Genomic DNA, 24,100 nt, shown 5'->3' with positions numbered 1-24,100 from the left:
TTTTTTTGAAAAGAAAGCAAGTGATTCAGACATGTTATCAAAATGCTGCTGTATGACACCTCCAATTGCCGTATTAGATACATCTACCATTAAAGATAATTTTGCATCTTTGTTAAAATGATTTAACAAAACCTTAGATGAAAATTTCTCCCTAACACATTCAAGAGCTTTAATCGACTTGTCATCCCAAACTAGAATCTTGTCTCGTTGTTTACTTGTTCTAAATATTAATCAAATCATAAATAACACCAGTATACTCTGCTAATTTTGAAATATATCTATGATAGTAATTAACCATCCCTATAAATTTTTGTGCCTGCTTAATTGATTTTGGTCGTTCAAAATTTCTAATAGTTTCTACCCTATTTTCAGAACGCTGTATTCCTGTCTCAGAAATGTTATGTTCTAAAAAATCAATATTCGTAACACCGAAAATACATTTGTTTGGTTTGATATTAAGACCGTACTCAGCTAAACGTTGAAAAAGCACATGAAGATCCTTAACATGCTGTTCTTCATTTTCAATTGCAATAAGAAGATCGTCAATATACGCAAAGACAAATTCGAAATTGTTAACTACTTCATTGATGAACCTTTCAAACGTTTGTGCCGAATTTCTAAGCCCGAAAGGCATTCGGGTGAACTCAAACATGCCAAAAGGAATATGAGGCAAGGGGTAACGATCCGGTACAGTCACAATATTAAGTCTTCTAAAATCACCGCAAGGACGCCAATCATTAACTTCTTCCTTTGGTACTAAATGAAGTGGGGAAGCTACCAAGGAGTTTGAAGGTCTACAAATTCCTGATTTAATTAAAAAATCAAACTCACGTTTAGCAACTTGATACTTTATGGGATCTAAGCGCCTTGGCTTAGAAAATGGAAGGTTTCCTACTGTATCAAGTCGATGTGCCGTTGAATGCCTAACAGGTTTGGAGTAATCTGGTTCTACAAAAAGTGATGGAAATTCTTATAACAATTTTGTATATTTATTATCAACAGCAAAAATGTTTGGAAGGGGAACCGAACAAAAGAAGGAAATCGCATTAACCGAAAGATTAGTAAGCGGATCTACTAATCGTTTGTGTCTAATATCAATTAAAAGACCGAATTTGCAAAAAAATCTGCACCTATAATATGTTTCACAATATCAACTATTAAAAATGTGAATGAGAATTCCCGTCTTAATACTAAATTAACATTTAAAAGCTTTTTTCCGAAGGTTGAAATTACTGAACCGTTAGCTGCCGTTAAAACAATATCCGCAGATTTTTTTGTACATCGAAATCTAGAAACCGGAAGTACTGAAATCTCAGCACCACTATCAACTAAAAAATTTAAATTGTTCTGTTTATCAAAAATAAAGAGGCGACGTGTAGAAAACTCTATATTTTCGTTGTTTGTCGCCGCAACAACAGATGATTTTAGTTTAACGAATCCTTACTTTTTGAAAACGTACAAGGTTGTTCACATTTCTTTGCGTTGTTACCGAATTTGTAATGATACCTACATAACCAATTTGGATTATCAAATGATTTCGAACGCCCTCTAAAAGCACTTCTGAAACGATTTCTATTAGTCGAACGCGACCTAAAACTTTTTTGATGAATATTCTTTTTAATTTCACTTAACTCCATAGAAAGTTTTTGAAAATTTTCACACATAATTTCATTTGTTCTGACTAAATTCTCAATTACCAATTTTTCACATTTTGAATTCTGCAAATTACTTACAGAATCTAATTCTGATTTGTTAATTTGTTCCCAAATATTCTCTGCTGATTTCGTTAATTCATTAATGTCACTAATACTTGAACTTGCCAAAATCACACTAATATTCTTAGCCAATTTTCTTAACCAAAGTTTTTTAAGAAATCCGAACTAAAATTGGAACCAGAAAGTAATAACATTGATTGATAAAATTCGGATGGCTTACGATCATCAATTTGAGAATCAGATAAAATTTTATCTAGTTTTGCATTCTCACTTAACGAGTTTCTCTCTATTAAAATTTGCTTTAATGCCGTAAATTTGTTGTTTTCCGGTGGATTTTGTATAAAGCCTAAAATGGTTATTATCATGATGCAATAATACAAGGTGTTATCAGTTGGCAACTTCTCGCTCTAATTCCGCGATATTGACTGCCTTACGTGAAACAGTGTTACTTCTTTAACTATTCTTTGCCCATTAATATAGTTGAATATTTTTTATTTTTTCTCAGTATACACACTTTGTTTTCTTAAAAAGGTATTTCATCTTATTTTATTTCATTTCATAACGAATATACTATAAAAAAGCAAATTTTGTTTAGGAGAAAATGTGAAATTTTATATTTTTCCCCCATATGGGGATTAATTTCTTCCCGTTTTTCTTCTCATTCTACTGAGCTAAGTCAGTGTCAAATCGAGCTGTCACAACTGATACCACCTTGTATTATTTCATCATGGGTTATTATTACTTCTTGCGGAAGTGCAGTAATTGTATATTCGTATTTTGTTATTTCTTGCGTGATATTTTTTGTACTAAACTGCATTTCCGCTTGAATAAACCATGCTTCTGGACAACTTGTCCAGAATTGCGGTAATTTAACAGAAGTAGCACAAATCTCACTGTTATTACGACTGGCATAGGGATTTGCTAATTCCTCTTGATACGTATTGTTCTGCAAATCAATAAGCGAATCGTTTATATTTTGTGTCCGTTTAGATGTTTGTGTGTCGTGTTGGGGAGAATGAAACATTTTGATTGTTATAATACAAAACTCTCAAAAAGGGGAGTTCACAGTTAGAAAATAAACTAACTTATATATATATATATATGTAAGATACAGCTCACCAGGTAATTTCAATGAATCTGGTATATTGTAACGAAGCGTTTTGCTTGCCCCGATGCTTCTTCTAAAATGCTGGGGTATGCTCGCCGTGTCCAGGGCTCGTTACAATAAATTTGTAGTTTCGTGCTCTGGTAGATCGTAATTTATTATTTAATTTTCCTTAATTTCTATAAGAGAACATATAACAAATAATAATTTGAAACATTCGGTAGCGTCACTTGCAGTGACTGGGTAACGGCTCCTTGTCCCGTTATGAGCCCGTTAGGCTGTAGTGGCGTGACTTTGGTACTGGTGGGCAGCGCTCTGCTGACGCCGCTGGGTGGCGCGCTGCTAGCGTCTATAAGCGGTGTTCTGGCCGCGTCGGTATGTAACGCTCTTGCAAGGTGGGTTGCGCTCTGCCCTTGCCGGTGATTGGCGTTCTAACAACGCTGGTGGGTAGCGCTCTGGTGACGCCGGTGTATAGTGCTCCGGTGACGCCGGTGTGTAGTGCTCCGGAGAGTAGCGTTCCAGTTGCGTCGAGATGTAGCGCTCTCAGCAATGCAGGTGAGGCGTACCGATGAGTGGTACTTCGGTGGCGCCGGGAGTGACGTTTTACTCGCGCCGCTGGGCGGCGTTCTAGCGACGTCGACAAGTGGCACTCTATTCGCGCTGGATGTTGATGTTGTCACACAAGGCGGAAGGACCTACAGTTTTACGCCGACTCCGAACGGCGATTGTATTTTTATGAGAAGCTGTTTTTCACGGCAGAAATACACTCGGAGGTTTGCCATTGCCTGCCGAGGGACGACCGCTGTTAAGAAAAAACCTTTTTCTATATTTTTTTGCGATGTTGCTTTGACCAGGGCTTGATCCTAGGCGTTGCGGAGTGGAAGCGCGCACAGCTTACCACTACACCACAGCGGCCGACTCATATAGTGCAAGAAATTTCCGCCAAAATATTTTTTACTTAGAAAATTTAGCTAATTTCACCACTCGCGACACCAGCATCCTGGTACAATCATCAAATTTTCAAATAGTTTTTGAAGTCGCACCAGCAGCTGGTACAATCACACTACAAGAACATACACGGTCAATCGACTTGATGGGTCATTTAAAAAATTAAGCATATTAAGGGCCGTAAACTTATCTCTTTTAAACTATAGTTAAATCGTTAATAGATAAGTTAACAGCCCGAACACTTTTACAGCATGTATGTATAAAAACGTAAGGAACATACAATATATATATGTATGTATATATCAGTCTTTTTATACCCGAGCGCACTTGTGCACAAGGGTATATTAATTTTGTTCACATAACGGTTGTTTGTAACAGCCAAAACGAATCGAGATAGATATAGACAAATGTATACATAAATGATCAGAATGAAAAAAAGAAATCGATTAAGCCAAGTCTGTCTGTCCGTCTGTCCGTCCGTCCGTGTACACGATAACTCGAGCAAAAATTGAGATATCTCAACGAAATTTGGTATGTAGGTTTCCCTTAATCCAAGGTAGGTTGGTATTGAAAATGGGCGAAATCGGACTGTAACCACGCCCACATCCCATATAACGGCAATTTTCGGAAATACGAAAACTGCGATATTTTAGTAACTACTGAAATTATTCACTCAAAATTGATATTTACAACAATTTTTTGACGAAAAATAAGAATATTATACATTTTTGGAAAATGGGCGTAGCCACGCCCACTTATGGTTACATGTGTATATCTTCGTAACCGCTGCACCAATTTCTTCCAACTTTGGCACAGTTGTTGGCCTTGGTACACCAGACCAAATGGCCAAAAATCTTTTAATTCGGACAATAACCACGCCCACATCCCATATAACGGTAATTTAGAGAAATATAAAATCTTCGATAAATCAGTAAATATTGAAGCTAATTTATTCAAAATTGATGCTTGCAAAAGTTCTTTACCAAGAAATACTTTTATGGTACAATTTTGGAAAATGGGCGGGGCACCGCCCACTTATGATCACATATATGTATATCGGTAACCGTTCTACCAATTTGTACCAAACTGGGTGTGGTTATTGTGCTTGCCACATGAAAGCAAAGCGTTGAAAATGATTGAAATCGGACTAAAATTACGGCCGCTTTTCATATAACGGTAAATTTCAGAAATACTTGAAACTTCAATATTTCGAAATTGAAGGACGCCAGTTTACTCAAAATTGATACACCCCGGCTTACCATCTAGCGGTAGGTTTCGGAAAGGTGAAGAAACATATATTTAATACTTGCGCCGGGTGTTTAATGTTCGGCTCCGCCCGAACTTAGACTTTCTTACTTGTTTAGTTTCAAAATTCATCTCCTACATAAATGCAGCAAAAAAATAGATCGAATTAAGCATATACAACTTTTTCATGCCAAATATGAATCAATTCTCCAAAGGGCTAAAAAAAGGGCTAGGTGCAATTTTAAATTTATGTGGCCAAAAAAAGTATGTGGTAGCTAAATCTAGCCACCAAAGGGCTAAAACGGCAACACTGTAGGCTGTGTGCTTGATGTTGCGTGGTCGCGCAGCTACATGTTGCTGTGTGATGTTGCGTTGTCATGGCACCGAAGGTGCTGTCGGGTGTTGCCATGATTCGTGTTGCTATGACTTGTGTTGTTGGTTGTTTTGATGGCGGGTATTTGTGTGGGTCAAATTCCTCAGGGATATTTGGTCCTCACAATATATACAGGCATCAGTTGTGATATATCCGGTGGATATTTAAGATTTAAGTGCGTTATATCAAAATTTGACGTGGTGTAATATGCTTATTGCCAACTGTGGACGGACGTTGGCCAAGCAGCGTTTCAACACTTTTAGCAAAGTCGCCGTCGCCGTTGTAGCTCATACGCAAATTATTTATGTGCTTCAATATGTCAGCGTGGTTGCCTGCTGGTTGGGGTGGCAGTTGATACCGCGATAGTATGGTGTGTGCTAGGGCCTTGTCGCAATAGCCAAAGAAACAATCGGCAAAAAGTAATGCAGCAGCAGCAGCAGTAGATCTCGCTAGTTCATGTGTATTTTCCGCTGAACAAGCAGGTTGATGATGCTCGGCGGCGCTGGGTAACAAAGACTGTTCTTTTCGGCTCAGTTTCTCCTTCTGACTGTGGCTATGGCTGAAGGTCTGGTACGAATGGCGATGTACCAAGGTTTCTGCAATATGGATTGGCGTTTTGATTTTTATTAAGCGGACGACTGATATTTGGCAAACGAGGAGGTAAAATCGGGTTGGCTCCTGGCAGGATCGCCAATTGTAGGATTATGTTTTCTCAAATATAAAATTTATTTAAAATGATTAGTTTTTTTGATTTTGGCCGTTCTACTATAATTTATTCGTTAATTTTGAGCTCCAGGCCGGTTATTAAATAAAACATAGATTTTGGTAGTTTTATTTATTACATATATTGCTGTCGATATTTCGCCTTCAATCTGAAAGCATCTTCAGGAATTATTGAGTTTTTCCAATCGACATCGACAGCAATATATGTAATAAATAAAACTACCAAAATCTATGTTTTATTTAATATCCGGCCTGGAGCTCAAAACTAACGAATAAATTTATTTAAAATTAAATTAAAAATTCTATTCCACATTGATTGTGAAAATCTATAATAAATTTCAAAATTTTTCATTTTGAAAAACATAATATAACAAAGTTTCTTCAATTTCTTAAATAATAATAATATATAGTATTACTCATTTGCCTTTTCAGTAGGGTTTTTGCTCATTATCTTCTGCGTGAGAATTGATCGTAATAGATACGGATCTAAATAAGCGACTAGAACACGGTTGTTTGTCAAAAGCATACGATTTCGAACTGGCGTAAATGAAAATTTGCTAAATGCTATAGCATGAACGCTCTTCGAAAACATCTGTTCGAAAGTGCTAAATGTTGCATTTTAAATGCCGCAAAAACGCTGCATAAACCGATAACTTCATCAAGCAGGTAATCTTATAAGTTTACGCACTCTGTTATAGGGCTTTCGCACGTGGCGATTTTTCAGGCAACTTTTAGTTGAAAGCAAAAATCGCCTCGTCCGAACGGCCTTTCAACTAATCGCTTTCAACAAAGTTGGCCGCCAGCCAACTTTGAACTCGTTCAACTTTTTTTCCTTGCAACCCTGTGTTTGTTTACATTCTGTATCAGTGTTGGGAAATGAAATTGTCCCTTCAGTACGAAATCTATACAAAAAATGTACTTTTCGGCTATAAATTGTATACACTTTTTAATTCGCTCATATATTTTCTTAGTACATTTCCTTCAAAACCAAAGATTTTATGGTATTCATGAGAAAGTTTTATTGTTTATGTACATACGTTTACGTATTTTACACTTTTACAAATTGATTCCACGTGCACACATACTGCATTTAACGCAAATATGTATGCACACATTTTTAGGTATACATCTTAACAAAAGGCATATTTAAGTTATTATTAATGGATAAAGGAGACATTTTCTTTGGATTCAGTACTAAAATTTTACATTTTAATAGCATTTCAAATGCTTATCAAAACTTTACGAGAAGATTTGACCATTTATCTTAATACTATTCTACTTTAATTATTTTTTGTAAAAAAAAACGTTTATATTTTAAGAAAAGCCGTACAAATCCAAGGTTCAAACTTTGTGCAACATTAAAAAAAAAAACAACACACTTTCGTAAAAATTTCGAGCTTTTTAATTCGATTTCCTAGATTTATTTTGAGTGTGCGGTTTTTTAGCCCATTAAATTTTAATATAGTAGTAGGAAAGTATATTGTAAATGAAATTGTATCAAACAAGTACAATTGTACCAAAAATGCCAACACTGTTCTGTATACATGCTTTTTTCTTTTTTACTTTTTACTCTTATTTTAACTTTCAGCTTCGCTAAAAGCCCTTCTACCAACTCTTGGCTTACTAAATTTACGCCAATTGATAAAATTTTGCAATCTAAATTCATTTTCAATAATGTAAATAACGATTCGTGTTGAATCGAAAATCGCCTCGTCTGAATAGAGATGGCAACTTTTTCACTTTCAGCTTCTCATTCAACCATGAACGAAAGACACAAGATCACGCCTTCCCGAAAGAAAGGAAAAAATTATTTTCTAGCTGTTGAAATCTCGACGCCATCTTTGTTGTACGAAGTAAACAACGAAGAGAACAAAAAAACCGCGTAATTGTTGAACGCATGAATAATCATTTTTATTATGCGAATTCTTCTATAAATCATGTCGTTGTGTTAAATTATTCTTTACCTTATGTGTGCACACGTTGTCACAGCGAAAATTAAGAAAATTGCATTAAAAAGCCACCACCAAATTGTAAACAATGAACACATGTAAACAAACGGCTAATGTCAAAGTCGCCCCACTTTTTCGTAAATGCGATTATAACGGGCTACTAAGAAGAAGGCGTGATCTTGCATTTTTGGTTCATGTCATTCAACTTCGTATTCAACTTTTGTTGGCTGTAAAATCGCCCGTGCGAATGGCCTATTACATTACTTTTCGTTTATACATGCGACAATTGTCGTGTTTTCTTTGGTTATAGACATATATGTAATACTTCTATATGTGTAAGCATTCCGAAATCAAAGCGAGACAGTCTAGTACCGTTTTTGTTAATGTATTGTGTACTTGAGTGCCGTTTTTGTATATGTGTTGTGTACATGTTTATTTATAAACGTATGTGTTCCTTTTCTTTCGTACGTGTTTATTGATATATCTGTACTGTAGTGTTTTCGGACGGTACTAGCTCTTACTGCCAATATAGGAGTATTATATATATGGTTATAGAGCACAGTATCAATAACTTTATACTACTAGCACGAGGATAAAGAAATTATAGAAACCAACTCACTAAATGTGAAAAATTATATTTTCGAGATAATATCTATTTAAATAAATATACATATAACATAAGGGCTATTTATTTGAAATTAGGTAAAAGAAACAATGGTAGAATGTCTGTTTGTGTATGAACCATTTGACACACGCAAAATAAACAGAACGCATAATATTTGAACCAGATCTCTATTAGGGTCACATCGTTGTTGTTGAATTTGCGTGCAAAATTTTTATGCGGACCCCGATTATTGCCCAAGAAAACATAGCTAGAGTTGCGACAGAGTTGCATTGGCTTCAGTTTATCAAGTTCATTCAGTGAAAACGCTGGATTTATCAGAAATGTGTAAACGAGTTTCCATACAAATTTTGAATGTTCTTTTATAAGTTTTACACAACTATAAGTTTATACGGTTTACAATGCATTTATAAGGTTTGATGAATACCCTTATTTTACATAATTTGGATAAAGAAAAGTTACGCACATTCAACATCGATGTGATGCTGATAGAAATCTGGATCAATTTGTGATCAACTCTGTTTCGTTTCCTAATTAAGTGAGGAAATTTTAATTGACAGCACCGACAAATGAATATATACACAAACAAATGTTCGGTTATGGTTAAAGCAATTCCAGTTTTTGTATTGAATTTTCAGTTTAAAATTAATTTTTTACTTTTCGGTAGGGTTTTTTGCACATTATCTTCTGCGTGAGAATTGATCGTAATAGATACGGATCTGAATAAGCGACTGGAAAACGGCTGTTTGTCAAAAGCATACGATTTCGAACTCGCGTAAATGTACATTTGCTAAATGCGATAGCATGAACGCTCTTCGAAAACATTTGTTCAAAAGTGCCAAATGATGCATTTGAAATGCAGCAAAATCGCTGCATAACGCCCATTGTGTATGTCAAAAGAAAAAAGGCTTTTAATACTTCTGGTAACTTTTTGGTAATATTTTTCTAATTTTTTGGTAACATTTTTTTCAAGTGTTTGGCAACCGTGCCAGGAGGTTTCGGAAATCCTCGAAATGGCGAAATTGGCACATCTGGCACCGCTGAAGCGAATGGCGTTGCCGTCGTTTGATGAAGTGTCAGTGCTTGGTTGGTGTGTTGTGCGTTGTTTATGCTGATGCTTCTAATTTGTCAATATATTTTGTTTAAATTTTGTGAAATTTAACGAGCAAGGAAAAACATCGTGGAAATAAAAATAACATTGGCCAATAATCGAAGAACGTAGCGGAAGGACAATAATAATAACGTATACTATAAGTGAACTAGCCTTGTGAACAAGAATCAAAGAAAACAGTGGTAACACATAAGTGGAAAAAGCAGAGGCAAAGAAGAATTGTAGAAAGTAAAACGAAACGATTTCAAGTTGTGTTCGTGTAATAAGGAAAAAATTTCGCTGCCCAGTTAAAATTTGTAAAAATTGTTAATTTTGTTGTTAATAAAGCGTAAAAACGCTATTACTATAGAAGGAAAATGTCAACACCCGCACGCAGGCGTCTTATGAGAGATTTTAAAAGGTAAGTAATGTTGAAAATAAACTACGAAGACCCTTGTAAGGGGGTGCAGTGGGGCTCTGCCCAATTTCACACCGAAAAGCACGAATGAAAAATGATTTATGAAAATACGCAGAAGAAATCGGTTACAAGAGACCCGAAGAAATAATTACGTGTGATCTTTTTCTTTACACATTTTTAACGTTTGCTTTATTATTATGTACCCGTCTCGGTGCAAACCAAAACGCAAACACATTTTTATTCTTTTTACGTTTCACTTGGTCACAGAAATGTTGGCTTTGGCATTGTGCTTTCAGTTAGGTATGTATGTTTTTTTTTTAATTTTATTTCAGCCTTCACGAATATTAGTTCGAATCTCAAGCTCTTAGAGCAACGGTAGTTAGTTAAACTATGTATATTCCTGACAAAAAGACAATGTATTGTAATCCAATTCAAGAATATTCATTTATAATTGTGATTGAGGAACCTATTCGCTAGAGCCATTTATTGATTGCAGATATGCAGCTTTCTCTTCCGTATTGTTACTTCCTCCTTTAGTATACTAAGCACACATCCCCACTTGAGGGTACAAAGACTTGCAAGACACCTTGCATTCACCCCACATTCCAGGTGAAAACATTTTTCAGGTTTTATGAGCTCAAATCAAACAGTTTCTAAAACATACATGTCGTCGCCGTCGCGTAAAAGCTGCGGGAAATGTTCGGTTCTTTGTATAATGGGTATTTGGTGGAGCAGAGGCAGAGGGGCTGTGGCACCTTAAACCCCAGGCATTACAAAGAGCACAGTCCAAACTTTAAGAAGTCACCCTTCCCCTCTCGGACTCCTGCATAGCCCTCGGGGGGCCTCGTTTGAAAATGGGGTAAAATTGCCACTTGCCATAGCAAATGTAAACTCGGGATACGCCATCCACACTATTTTTGCGCAGAACACCTTTCCGCGTTAGCGCCTTCGACCGCGCTTAGAAAAAATTACCCTCATCAGTCAAACTCTGGCTACGCCATCCTCAGTACTTTTGCGCAGAACCCACTTCGAAATTCAGAAAAAGGGCATATTTCAAAACTAATTTATTAATAAATGCATAATACGAATTTTTTATTGATTTTGGTCATACATACTTTACATACATACATACAGTTTACAATAAAATGGGTTCCCTATCTGCTCATAAAATAGCTGTAGCATTCAACAATGTTACACGACATGTATTCGGGATAGCTAAATTTGACCATATCTCTGGTTGGAGATCGCGATTATTAGACTGAAATATTTGATTATCTGAAAGCAAGAAACTACATCTTTCTCTATCGACTTATTATGTACAAGGAGCCTGGTTATCTATATGACAAGGTCATTTTCCCTAAATCAGCTCGAATTAATAATTTGATAGTATCAAATTATAATTATCAAACCTCCGCACGGCTATTCTTTGTCAATGCTATTCGTACATGGAACTCTATTCCAATGGCAACTCGCAATAGTCTAAATAAAATCAACTTTAAGGATGTTCTGTATGCGTACATTCTTTAAAATAAATTTACGTTTTATAATTATGTGTTTTGCTATCTGAATAACAAATCTCAAGTTAATATGTATAACCACTGTATTGCTGTAATTGTCTGTACTTTTTATTGTGATTTTTAGATTTACTTTATTATAAGTTTTAGTCTTACTAACTATTATTACCTTCCTTTATCTTTCTGGTTTTACCTTTTATTTGTTGTACTATAAAAGATCGCAGATCTTAATGTACTAATGATTTTGCAAATAAATGAAAAATGAATGGTCTATTATACATACATATTTCCCAGGTTGATTTTCAATCTTTCTTTATACTGGTATGTTTATCAAACGGTGGAAGATCGCCTCTATCACTCCAGTATATAAATCGGGTAGTAAGAATGATGTTATAAACTATGAGCCTATTTCTAAAAAAACGATTTGTTTGAAACTCTTTGAAAAGGTGATTAAAAAACTTTCTTTTGTTATTAAGCGCTTAGTAGAAGCCCAATCAATATGGTTTCGTGAGCGGCCGCTCCACAGTTACTAATTTAGCGACTTTCTCTGGATTTTATGTTTCAGCGTTTAAAAGTGGATTTTAAGCCGAAACCATCTACACTGATTTCTCGAATGCTTTTGACAGAGTCTCGCACTCACTTTTAGTTCGCTAATTGAAGAAAATTGGCTTTCACTCGATTTTTTTTTCCTGGTTAAAATCTTATCTTTCCAATAGAATATATTCGTGAGAATCGAGTACTGTAAATCTAATCAATTTTTTGTCACTTCATGTGTTCCGTAGGGCGGCGTCCCTCTTGTTTGTTCTCTTTATCAACGATATTGGATCGTGCTTTAAATATTCAAATTTTAGATTATGTGCTGACGATCTTAAACTCTTCGGCGGGTGTTCCGCACGGCAGCGTCCTGGGCCCCTTCTTGTTTATTCGTTTTATTAACGATATTGGGTAGTACTTTAAATATTATAATTTTTTTATTATATGCCGACGATCTTAAACGCTTCCCCAAGATAACTTTCGCGTCGGACATCGTTAAGCTACAGCATGATTTAAACAATCTTGTTAGGTGGAGTCAGTAATAAATTAGAATTAAATTTAAAAAAATGCTTCCATATGACTATATCTAAGTCTGCCAATTCTATTTCTTCATCTTGCAGCATCCTTAATAACACCGCGTTACAAAATATACAAATTTCACGAACTTTTGAAGTGACCTAGTAAAGGTCATAAAGCTGGCCGAGCAATTCACGAAACTGTTTTCACAATTTTTTTAACACCCCCAAATTCTAAACTTATTTTTAAAATACTATTTTCGACAATTTTTTGATCGGTTATTTTTTAACCAATTTTTAGCTTTTATATGGCTTTGGAAAGAAGAATATTTGTACTATTTAATGATAAAATAAGTTTTGTGAGCACATTGTATTATTACGTTCAAATTGGCCCGATTTAACTAGTTAAATTAACAAGTAATTTTTAAGTAAAAAACAAAACCAACTTCATTTCTCATATAAAAATTTAAGATTATAGTTAATTTCTTCATGATCCAATGATCGGATTTAAACCAAATTAGTATGGGACTACCTGTGAGGTAACACCTTTCCTTTACAAGAATTATGGTAATCGGCTAATGCGGTCCAAAGTTATGCCGTAACATACATAACAAAAAAAAAATTAATAACCTCCTTTTTTTGAACTCGGTTAAAAGCATGGCTCAATAAACAGGTGAAGTAATAAGGCAGCATTCTCTGTTAATTTTCTGACATTCGGCTGCCATATATTTCCCAATGTTGCCTTTATGCGTTGAACGTTTTATGTGTTGCTTCTTTGGAAGTATTTACATATATTTTGGGGCAATTTGGCCAGTTATTATTTGCATGCAATATTGTTTATTTCTAAAATTTTTCCCACTGCCACGAAATAGACCTTCCAATAAATGTTAAAAAGCTATTTTTTAAGTACAGGATGCATTTCCATACTAATTATTTAAATAAGCGCTTGAAAGGCAAAAGATTTAATCAATTAATCTGTATACACATCCCATATTTAAACTTATTTATTTAAACCATATAGCCATTAATCTGGGCTGCCAGACATTTAGAGTCTAAAATCCGTACAAAGACAAAAAGTGGTGGGTGGAAAACCCGTACGCTCAAATTTGTTTGTCGAGCAAAAAAAAAATCGTTTGTACTTAGGTGAATACAGGAATCGTACTTTCAATAACATAAAATAAAGAAACACATATTTCCACTAATCCTATTTATTTATTGCTTCACAGACAACCTTATTATTTTTCTGACTTCCCAGTGGGAAAATGTAATGTATAGTAATCGAAAAAATAATCAGTAAAACAACCCTTTCCACATTCAAAAATGCATTTTTTTCCCCAGGGCGATGTCATAAGAAAAATGGGGCATTCAATTACCTAGTATCGAGAAATGAATATGTTTTATTATGAAATTTTTGGAACTGTTTGAAATACATTAGAATGCGGATTACATAGTTAGCAGTAATATAATCGAGAACTCATAAGAAATACATTCTACTATTTATCAAGCATGTAATGTATTACTACTTTTCGGACTGGGAGCTTTTTAACAGGCAGTGTGTTCTAGTTTATGTACATGTAACAAAACTTTTCAGGTGGGTTGTCGACCCTACCGAGTAACAGTACAATCGAAATCTACCAATAGATTGTTATACGTAATTTTTAAGGCCTACAATTCCTCTTCGTGCAGCACAGAAACAACACATTCACACCCCAACACAAGGCATGGAATATTAATAGCTGCGGTCCAAGAGACGAAGTTGCACGGCAATTCAACCTTGTTCAATTGCGCCGGATACAACGTTCACCGTCGAGCTCCCGAGCGAGACAATGGTGGAGGCTTAGCGTTCATCACAAACCACACCGTGCAGTATCGTCTTATCGAAGCAGACATCGGCCGCAGGGATATCATCCTAGAATGTCAGGGTATTGTTATCCGGTCTGGCGATGTTGAGCTCGAAATATTTAACGTATATACACCCCCTGCCACTAGCTGCCCGACAGGATATCACCCTAAAATTGGTGCGCTACTCAGAGGTGAAAACCGTATGGTTGTTGGGGACTTTAACGCGTACCACGATCTTTGCCACTCAAGCCTGTCAAATGATCGTATGGGAATACATCTGGCTGAGCAGATAGACGGTTCGACATTCTAGACAATGAACGACAACACACCCACCAGGATTATGGGCAGCTGCTGCAGATTGCCAGATCTAACAATTGTCAGCGCTGGTCTGATAAACAGCGTGTCATGGCGACCTATGCAGACCCTAGCATCAGACCATCTGCCCATAGTCATCTCGATTGATAAACCTGCTGACTGCTTCCGCGGACTACCGGACCTATGTCAACTTTTCCAAAGCTGACTGGAAAGGCATCGCGGATGTTACTGAAAGCGCCTTCACTGCACTACCCATTTCAACCGACGTTCAGGTAGGTGAACGTAAATTCCGCTGGGTTGTCACTGCAGCGGCAGCTGCTTCATCCCAGCAGGATGCGGCTGTTCTAGCCGATGAGCGTGACAACCGCAAATCCCCGTATCAGGGATCTCAATTCGGAGATTCGGCAACTTGTGAACGTACATAAGCGGAAGAAATGGCAAAAGCATCTGAAGACCCTCAACTTCGCCTCTGGTGTGAGTAAGCTTTGGTCAACCGTGAGGTCATTGTCTAACCCGGCGAAGCGTGACGACAGAGTTGAAATATACTTTGGTGACCACGCTTCGTCGGACCCGCAGCGATGCGCGAGCTATTTTAGCCGGCAGCTCATTCTGCATTCTCCGGTGGATAAAGCCTATCGTCGAGAGACTAGAAGGCTGCACAAAATGCCAAAACTCAGTGCGTCTCTTGTTTTCACCAGCGGTGAGGTAAGGGTAGCCATCGGGAAGTCGAAAACCTCTAACGCCATTGGACCCGACGGAATATGCATGCTGATGCTGAAAAATTTGGGTCCTGCGGGAGTAGCGTACCTAACGGAGGTCCTCAATTTGTCAATGGCCGCTCTCGTCATTCCAGACACCTGGAAGATGGGGAGTGTGGTACCACTGTCCAAACTGGGTAAACCAGCCAACAAAGGAGAGTCTTATCGCCCGATAACCCTCCTTTTCCCCTTGCCTTGCTACTCCCGTATTTCACGAACCGCCTGACCCCAGCGAAGCATCAGCATGGGTTCCGTAAAGTGTACAGCACTTAACGCCATAAACACTCAGAAAACTAGTGGCCCTAAATGAAACCGCCCCTGTGAGAGAACTATTCTAGTAGCGTTGGACCCGTCCAAGGCGTTGGACACTTTCGGTCATTCAACGCTGCTAGAAGACATAGAAGCCTCCTCACTCCCACAGGAACTCAAACGGTGGTCGGCAAATTACCTTGAGTGGTCGACACTCGTCAGTAATTTTTAGAGACAAAACCAGCAAGCTACGAATAATTAAACAGGGGGTACCGCAGGGTTGTGTCCTGTCCCCATTAGTGTTTAATAATAATGTCTCAAAGCTCCCTCAACCACCAGAGGATGTCAATATTGTCTCTTATGCTGGCGATTGTTTGATCATGGCGTCTGGGAATGGATTGGATGACTTGTGCTCGAAAGTAAACGGTTATCTCGCCGAACTTTCTCGCTTCTTCACTGCAATGAGCCTTGCCCTATCCCCTGCGAAATCCTCGGCAACCCTATTCACCACCTGGACCAAGGAGGTCAGACTGCAACTGGGTATTCACGTTTATGGCGTAACAATACCGACGGTGAATAACCCGAAAATCCTCGGTGTTATCTTCGACAGTCTGCTCTCTTCTCGGCGCATACAACCGCAATTGTCAACAAAGTACGGAGCCCCAACAATGTCCTCAAGTCGCTGGCCGGCAGCACTTGGGGCAAAGATAAAGAAACGTTGTTGGCAACACAACAAGGCGATTGGCCGGCCGGTTCTAAACTATGCAGAGTCCGTGTGGTTGCCTGGGAATAGCAGGACGCAGTGGATGAAGCTACAGACTTGCCAGAATACGGCACTACGAAAGCGACCGGATGCCTCCTGATGACGTCCCAACACCACGTACACGAAGAGGCCCAGATGCTCCCAGTCAAGGAGCATAACACAATGCTTTGCAAACAGTTCCTTGTGGGGAGACACAGACGTGGTCATCCCAGCAAACAGCTACTTGCAGAAGAGCCCTCGTCAAAGCACGTCAGGAGGTATCTCTACAACAACCTCTGGACCCGTCAGTCTACCGACAGGCCCTGAACGGCATTTACAGGGAATCAGTCTCGAGTTATGTAGTCTGCCGCCCTGATAATGCCGTTCTAGGCACACAACCACCTGACGTGGACGGGCAGAACTTTGTCTGCCTCGGGAGACCCGCACCACAATAGCCCAACTTCGCTCTGGCTATTACAGCAGGCTAAACTCATACCTGAGCAGAATTAATGAGGATGTGCCCAACCAATGCCCGGCATGTGGAGAGTCGCCACCTCTTCACATGCCCTGAGAATCCCACCCAGCTGACGCCCCTGTTCTTATGGACAGACCCTGTTGAAGTCGCACACTTTCTGGGCCTCCCCGTAGCTAAAACAGACGACAACGTTGACGGATGAACCGAGTGAGTAGTGCCGCTACAATAACAACAACGGATGAACCGACCCGAGCGGGGCCTGGTAGCCTCTACAACAACAACAACTAAAATTCATATAACTCGTTCGGATTAAATTGTTTTTGAATTTTTTTCTAGGCATTGTGTATACCTCGGAAACCTATTAGAAAATACTCGTTTTAAAGAATTTTATATTAGAGTTAAAGAATTACGCCTTAATGAGAAATGTCACACCCGGCCCCATGGAATGAGCCATGTGCACTATTTTTCTTTATTACTCAGTTCTAAAGTTTAACAACTGGTCTTATTGCTCAACAAGAAATAAAATGAAGCAAATTTGTGTTATTTCATATTCAATTGGAAAATATTTAACACAAATTTGCGTTGTTGCCATTCCGTTTGTATTATCTCTCCGCCCAACAAACTGTATATTTAAAAAAAAGTGGAAAAAGGAACGGTCTAATGTGCATACAATATTCATATGAACATATCGAGCCCTAACCGCCAAAATAACGTAAGCGACATTTTTTTCAAAATTTTCTTTTTGATGCAGAAATGTATCTAGATGCTCTAGGAATATTTCTGCATCAAAAAGAAAATTTGGAAAAAATGTCGCTTACGTTATTTTGGCGGTTAGGGCTCGATATGTAGACTTCGTAACTAAACCAAGTAAATCTTTTTCTTTTCTTAATTGCAGACTTCAAGAAGATCCACCAACTGGAGTTTCTGGAGCGCCAACAGATAACAATATTATGATTTGGAATGCTGTGATTTTTGGTCCACATGACACCCCTTTCGAAGATGGTACCTTCAAATTAACTATAGAATTTACGGAAGAGTATCCAAATAAACCGCCTACGGTTAGATTTGTATCGAAAGTTTTTCATCCAAATGTTTATGCAGACGGAGGTATTTGTTTGGACATCTTACAAAATAGATGGAGCCCCACATACGATGTCTCAGCTATTTTAACATCCATACAGGTGGGTAACACAACAATGATCCACATACATTTTTAAAATGTGCTATTAATTAAATATGTAACAATTTTGTTTTAGTCTCTATTGAGTGATCCAAATCCCAATTCACCAGCTAATTCAACGGCTGCTCAGCTCTATAAAGAAAATCGTCGGGAATATGAGAAGCGAGTGAAAGCTTGCGTTGAGCAAAGTTTCATCGACTAGCCATCCGCCACAGGAGCAACACCACGCAAATCAACTGTAGGGGGAACGGGAACTGCAACTACAGAATCTGCAATGTTTTATTAAAATAAAATTCGAAGAATGGAGATAATTAAAATATTAAAACTTCAAATACATATACATATATAATACATAATATACAATACGTAAAATGATACACAATCGCTCATATTTTTCAGTCGTGTAAGTTGTGCTGCTAACAAATTCAATAAAGAACAGAATTAAAGAAAGTAAGAAGTAATTGCACTCATGGCAGACAAACCCTGACATTAGATGCAAGCGCGACGCAAGGACCTTAAAATGTAGCAATGTAATCGCTATGCGTGACTTTCAAGTCCGACTGACATTACCAGTTGTTGTTATTAAGTCAATGTTATATCAATACTGCAGTTCAACAAAACTATATTTCTTGCGCTTTACATCTTCAGACTTAATCAAAATTTGTAGACGCAAAATATTAACAAAAATATAAATTCATTAATATGTGTATGTACCTTAAAGAGAACTCACTGCATCGTAGTTTTTGAGTGAAAATTCAGAATTTTTAATCATCATCGCTTTAAATTAAAACTGGGCAAAAATACTCATTACGCCCTTTTCTATTTAAGACTAGCAGCGTACAATTATTTGGCTGCTATCAAAAATCTTCCCTGGTTCCTCTTATATCTTACCGTGTTTGTTTTGACTAACATTGATTTGGGTGCTCAGTATTTGATGAAACATCTCACCAAATAGTGCGCCATAAGAGCGGTACTAACATAAAAAACACTACAATAAACCAGTGTCAATATTATTAAGAAGAAATTGTAGTTCTTTTCCTGCACTCATTGTAATTGTGACGAAGGAAAAATTTACCAGAGGCAAAATTAAGTAGATGTTCGTATTAATTTTATTAAAATTGCTTTATTAAAATTCACTTCAGCTATGGATAAGCGTTTCATTTTTTAACTACTTTTGTGCGTGTGAAAATTATATTGTGGTGTATATGAGTATGCTACATGATGATACAATAAAACAGCATAAAATATGTTACTATGTTTAAGCAATCACCATTAAACAACAACAGCATAAAACAATTCTGAAGCAAATACTTTACATATAAGAATTACAGTGTAATAATAAAATTGGTATCTTATTTCAGTACCCAAATGCAGAAATAAACTTTTTGTAAGCTCATGGTAGGTTTCTAAATTCGACTGGCATATGGGATATTCCAGCACCACTCGCGTTGCTTTTGCTACGTAAAGTTAAGAAACCAAAAAAATTAAAACAAAGCATTTATTAATTACCATTTGTAACTCGCGTTGGAGTTAGAAATGTTCGATCATAACGCGAGTGACCATTAGTCACCAAAAGGCCAAAAATTTACAAGAAAATCCATTTTTTGAATTTGGGGTGGGGGCAGCGCCTTGGGTCCACTTGTCAAATAAGGTTAAATTTGCCATTGAAAAAAGTAACATTAGTTTTTTACATAGCATAATTTTCGGGGCTTTCCTTTTAGCGATTTGAAAATCTTTAACAGAAAAAGTATTTTATAAAGCATTTTCACATTACCATATGGCGTTTTCTTGTCTCGAAAAAAAGCTCCACTTATTCAGCCCTGAGTTAGCGCTGTTAAATTTTGATGTTCTTTTCTCAGCCTTTTCACAGGGCGTCGTGTTCGTTTTCATACATTTTTCAGTTTATGAACCTTTTTTAAAGCTACTTAGGGCCGGTTACTCAATGTCCGGTTAACACTAATCTGCGGTTAAATATCGTTATCGGCGTCTTCGACTCCATGCATACAACAGGCCCGGTGACTCAATGTCTGGTCGTTCCCACGACAGTCGGGTCTACGTAACCGGAACGACCCAGATTTATATCTGGCCAAGGACTGTCACTCCAGCAACACTCCCCAAAAAGTCTTTGGGGAGTTTGTATGCTGTTACAACAACAACAACTCAATGTCTGGTTAACACTAATCTGCGGTTAAACATCGTTATCGACGTCTTCGACTCCATGCATATAACAGGGAGTCGGTAACGTCGATAACGATGTTTAACCGCAGATTAGTTATAACCAGACATTGAGTAACCGGCCCTTAATCTTTTATGAATAAGGCCATTAGTCGATGTTCAGACACGAAAACTTTTGTTGCGGAAACTCAAAGTTTCTAGGGGAGAGAGCGACGAGAAAAGGGGACGGGTACCGAGTCGCCCGTACTCGGGAAACACGCCGTGTGCTCTCGTTCGTCTGAGTATTTCAAGTTGGCGGTTCACAGCTGACAACAACAATTGCGTACATTCCCACGACAGCCGGTTCTACGTACCGGAATGACTTGGGTTTTACCCGACCAAGGGCTGTTGTTTCGGCGATCTAACCCCGTTTAGATCAGCGAAGTATCTCAGAAGTTGTTCGCCCATAGGGCTACATTCACTACGTATTCTTTTACTCAGGGCTGGCATCGAGTCAAACCCAGGGCCAGAATTCTACACCTGCTGTGTATGCCGGAGACGACTACACCACAACTCCACCTTAGTCAAGTGTAATGCCTGCGAGGGGTGGAGTCACCTTAGAGTCTGCTCAGGACTACGGACACATCGACAGTGGACCACGTCGTACGTGGCCCCCTGTTGCTCAAACAGAGCAGCGTCCACGGCTAACCTCAGTCCACCCGAGCAGCCTTACACAGTCACCACAGCACAACAACATAATAACACCACAGACCATACCACAGCCACGACAGACCACATAACACACACAACCGCACCACTACCCACACGCCGCCGCCAACAACTCGTGGTTCCCCCTACAATCTGCACGGTATGTCAGACCAGGATATTCCGTAATGTGACATCAGTCAAGTGCAACACCTGCCCTGGCTGGTGCCACTTTAGGGCATGCTCAGGTCTGCGTACCACGCGAGATTGGACTGCGCTGCTCGGTCACAGACCTCAACTGCGACGCCTCCCGCCACCACCACAGGGCGGCAACCAACACAGCAGCGCACACAGCCAACGGCGGTAAGAACACACGCATCCCTTACACCTCACATCACGACACGTCTCCCACATGAAGCTCCTTCAATTTAACTGCAACGGGCTACAGAGCAAGATTGAGGAGATAACCGTCTTCATGTGTCGGCATGGTATATTGATAGCTGCGGTCCAAGAGACGAAGTTGCACAGCAATTCAACTTTGTTGAATTGCGCCGGGTACAACGTGCACCGTCGAGATCGCGAGCGAGATAATGGTGGTGGCTTAGAGTTCATCACGTGCAGTATCGTCTTATCGAAGCAGACATCGACCGCAGGGATACCACCCTAGAATGTCAAGGCATTGCTATCCGGTCAGGCGAGGTTGAGCTCGAAATATTTAACATATACATACCCCCTGTCACCTGCTGCCCGGCAGGATATCACCCTGATATAGGTGCGCTCCTCAAGGTGCGGAGGTGAAAACCGTATGGTAGTAACTGACTTTAATGCGCACCACGATCTTTAGCACTCAAGCCTGTCAAACGATCGTAGGGGAACAGACTTGGCTGAGCAGATAGACGATTCGACATTCTGCACAATGAACGACGACGCACCCACCAGGATTATGGGTAACTGCAGTGGCTCGCCAGACATCACCATAGTCAGCGCTGGTCTGATAAACAGCATAACTTGGCGACCTATGCTGACTTCAGCATCAGACCACCTACCCATAGTCATCTTGATAGATAAACCAACCGACTTTGCCTCCGCCAAACACCGGACCTATATCAACTTTTCTAAAGCTGATTGGAAAGGTTACGCGGAGTTTACCGAAAACCCTTCACAGCGCTTCCCACACCAACCGACGTCCTTCTCGGTGAACGTAAGTTCCGCAGGGCTGTCACTGCTGCTGCAGCTCGCTTCATACCGGCAGGATGTATAACGGACCCACGTCCAAACTTCCCTGCCGAAGCGGCTGTTCTAGCCGATGAGCGTGATAGCCTTCGTCAGGCCAATCCCGGAGATCCCCGTATCAGGGATCTCAACGCGGAGATTCGGCAACTAGTAAACGTACATAAGCGGAAGAAGTGGGAGGAGCATCTGAAGACCTGTAACTTCACCTCTGGTGTGAGCAAGCTTTGGTCAACCGTGAGGTCACTGTCCAATCCGACGAAGCACGACGATAGAGTCGAAATTTCCTTCGTCGGACCCGGAGCGATGCGCGAGCTATTTTAGTCGGTAGTTCATACTGCATCCCCCGGTGGATAAAGCCAAGCGTCGAGTGACCAGAAGGCTGCACAAACTGCCAACAACCTGTGCCCCCTTGCTTTCACTTGCGGTGAAGTTCAGGTGGCCATCGGGAAGGCGAAAGCCTCCAAAGCCATGGGTCCCGACGGAATATGCATGCTGATGCTGAAAAATTTGGATCCTGCGGGGGTAGCGTACCTAACGGAGGTCCTCAATTTGTCTTTGGCCACTCTCATCATCCCAGACATCTGGAAGGTGGGGAGAGTGGTCCCACTGCTCAAACCGGGGAAACCTGGCAACAAAAGAGATTCTTATCGTCCGATAACACTCCTTTCCCCGGTAGCGAAGACACTCGAGGCCTTGCTACTCCCGTATTTCACAAACCACTTGACCCCAGCGAAGCATCGGCATGGTTTTCGTAAAGTGCACAGTACAACAACAGCACTTAACGCCATAAACACTCAGATAACTCGCGGCCTTAACCGAAACCGTCCCTGTGAGAGAACGATTCTAGTAGCGTTGGACTTGTCAAAGGCGTTTGACACCGTCTGCCATTCCACGCTCCTAGAAGATATAGAGGCCTCCTCTCTCCCACAGAGGCTCAAACGGTGGTCGGCAAATTATCTGAGTGGTCGACACTCGTCGGTAATGTTTAGAGACAAAACGAGTAAATTCAGAAAAATAAAACAGAAGGTTCCCCAGGGTGGTGTCCTTTCCCCGCGACTGTTTAACTTTTACATTTCAAAGCTCCCTCAACCACCAGAGGGAGTCTCGATTGTCTCTTACGCCGACGATTGCTCGATCATGGCGACTGGGAATGGAATTGATGACCTGTGTTCGAAAGTAAACGGGTATCTCTCCGAACTTTCTCGCTTCTTCACTGCAAAGTGTCTAGCCCTCTCCTCTACGAAATCCTCTGCGACCCTGTTCACAACCTGGACGAAGGAGGTCAGGCTACCGCTGGGAATTCACGTCGATGACACCAATTCCGACGGTGAATAACCCCCAAATGCTCGGAGAAACATTCGACAGCCTGCTCTCCTTCTCTGCGCACGCAACCGCTATTGTCAATAAAGTACAGAGCCGCAACAAGGTCTTCAAGTCGCTAGCCGGCAGTACTTGGGGCAAAGACAAAAAACGTTGCTGGCAACATACAAGGCAATAGGCCGGCCGGTTTTGAACTACGCAGCGCCAGTGTAGTCCCCGAGGACTAGTAGGACGCAGTTGACGAAGCTACAGACTGTCGCCCGAACACCATCTCCACGGCGAGGCGCAAATGCGCCCCGTAAAGGAGCACAACATAATGCTCTGCAAGCAGTTCCTGATCGGGAGCCACAGAAGTGGCCACCCAAACAGACAGCTG

At 39.6% G+C, this 24,100-nt stretch overlaps 2 protein-coding genes across 3 annotated transcripts in view; both read left to right on the top strand.

Annotated features, from left to right (window-relative positions):
- The window catches only part of LOC118746823, a 59,904-nt gene extending 58,500 nt beyond the window's left edge, over positions 1-1,404 (top strand). The window contains exons 6-7 of one of the 2 annotated variants that reach the window (XR_004993897.1): positions 373-930; positions 1,003-1,398. Coding sequence is in view for 1 of the 2 variants with exons in the window: in XM_036480796.1 (XP_036336689.1) it covers positions 373-426 (54 nt within the window). In the remaining variant the exon portion in view is untranslated. Of the gene's footprint in view, positions 1-372 lie in introns of both variants that reach the window. The other variant, XM_036480796.1, reaches the window with a different exon arrangement.
- An 8,341-nt stretch (positions 1,405-9,745) lies between these two features.
- On the top strand, positions 9,746-19,675 carry LOC118746817 (ubiquitin-conjugating enzyme E2-17 kDa). The gene is made up of 3 exons (XM_036480751.1): positions 9,746-10,191; positions 18,028-18,313; positions 18,389-19,675. The coding sequence occupies exons 1-3, from the start codon at positions 10,148-10,150 to the stop codon at positions 18,512-18,514; spliced, it is 456 nt and encodes a 151-aa protein (XP_036336644.1). The 5' UTR covers positions 9,746-10,147; the 3' UTR covers positions 18,515-19,675.
- Positions 19,676-24,100: the final 4,425 nt, after the last annotated feature.

Source organism: Rhagoletis pomonella, unplaced genomic scaffold (assembly GCF_013731165.1).
Source record: "Rhagoletis pomonella isolate Grant_MI unplaced genomic scaffold, Rhpom_1.0 Rhpom_scaffold_00001, whole genome shotgun sequence".
Taxonomy (NCBI): domain Eukaryota; kingdom Metazoa; phylum Arthropoda; class Insecta; order Diptera; family Tephritidae; genus Rhagoletis; species Rhagoletis pomonella.
This window is presented reverse-complemented; position numbering and strand designations above follow the sequence as displayed.

Excerpts from the sequence above, each read along its gene's own strand:
- LOC118746817 (XM_036480751.1), top strand. The coding sequence starts at position 10,148 with ATGTCAACACCCGCACGCAGGCGTCTTATGAGAGATTTTAAAAG. Across the intron at positions 10,192-18,027 it reads CTTATGAGAGATTTTAAAAG|ACTTCAAGAAGATCCACCAA; the intron begins GTAAGTAATGTT and ends TCTTAATTGCAG. Across the intron at positions 18,314-18,388 it reads CTATTTTAACATCCATACAG|TCTCTATTGAGTGATCCAAA; the intron begins GTGGGTAACACA and ends ATTTTGTTTTAG.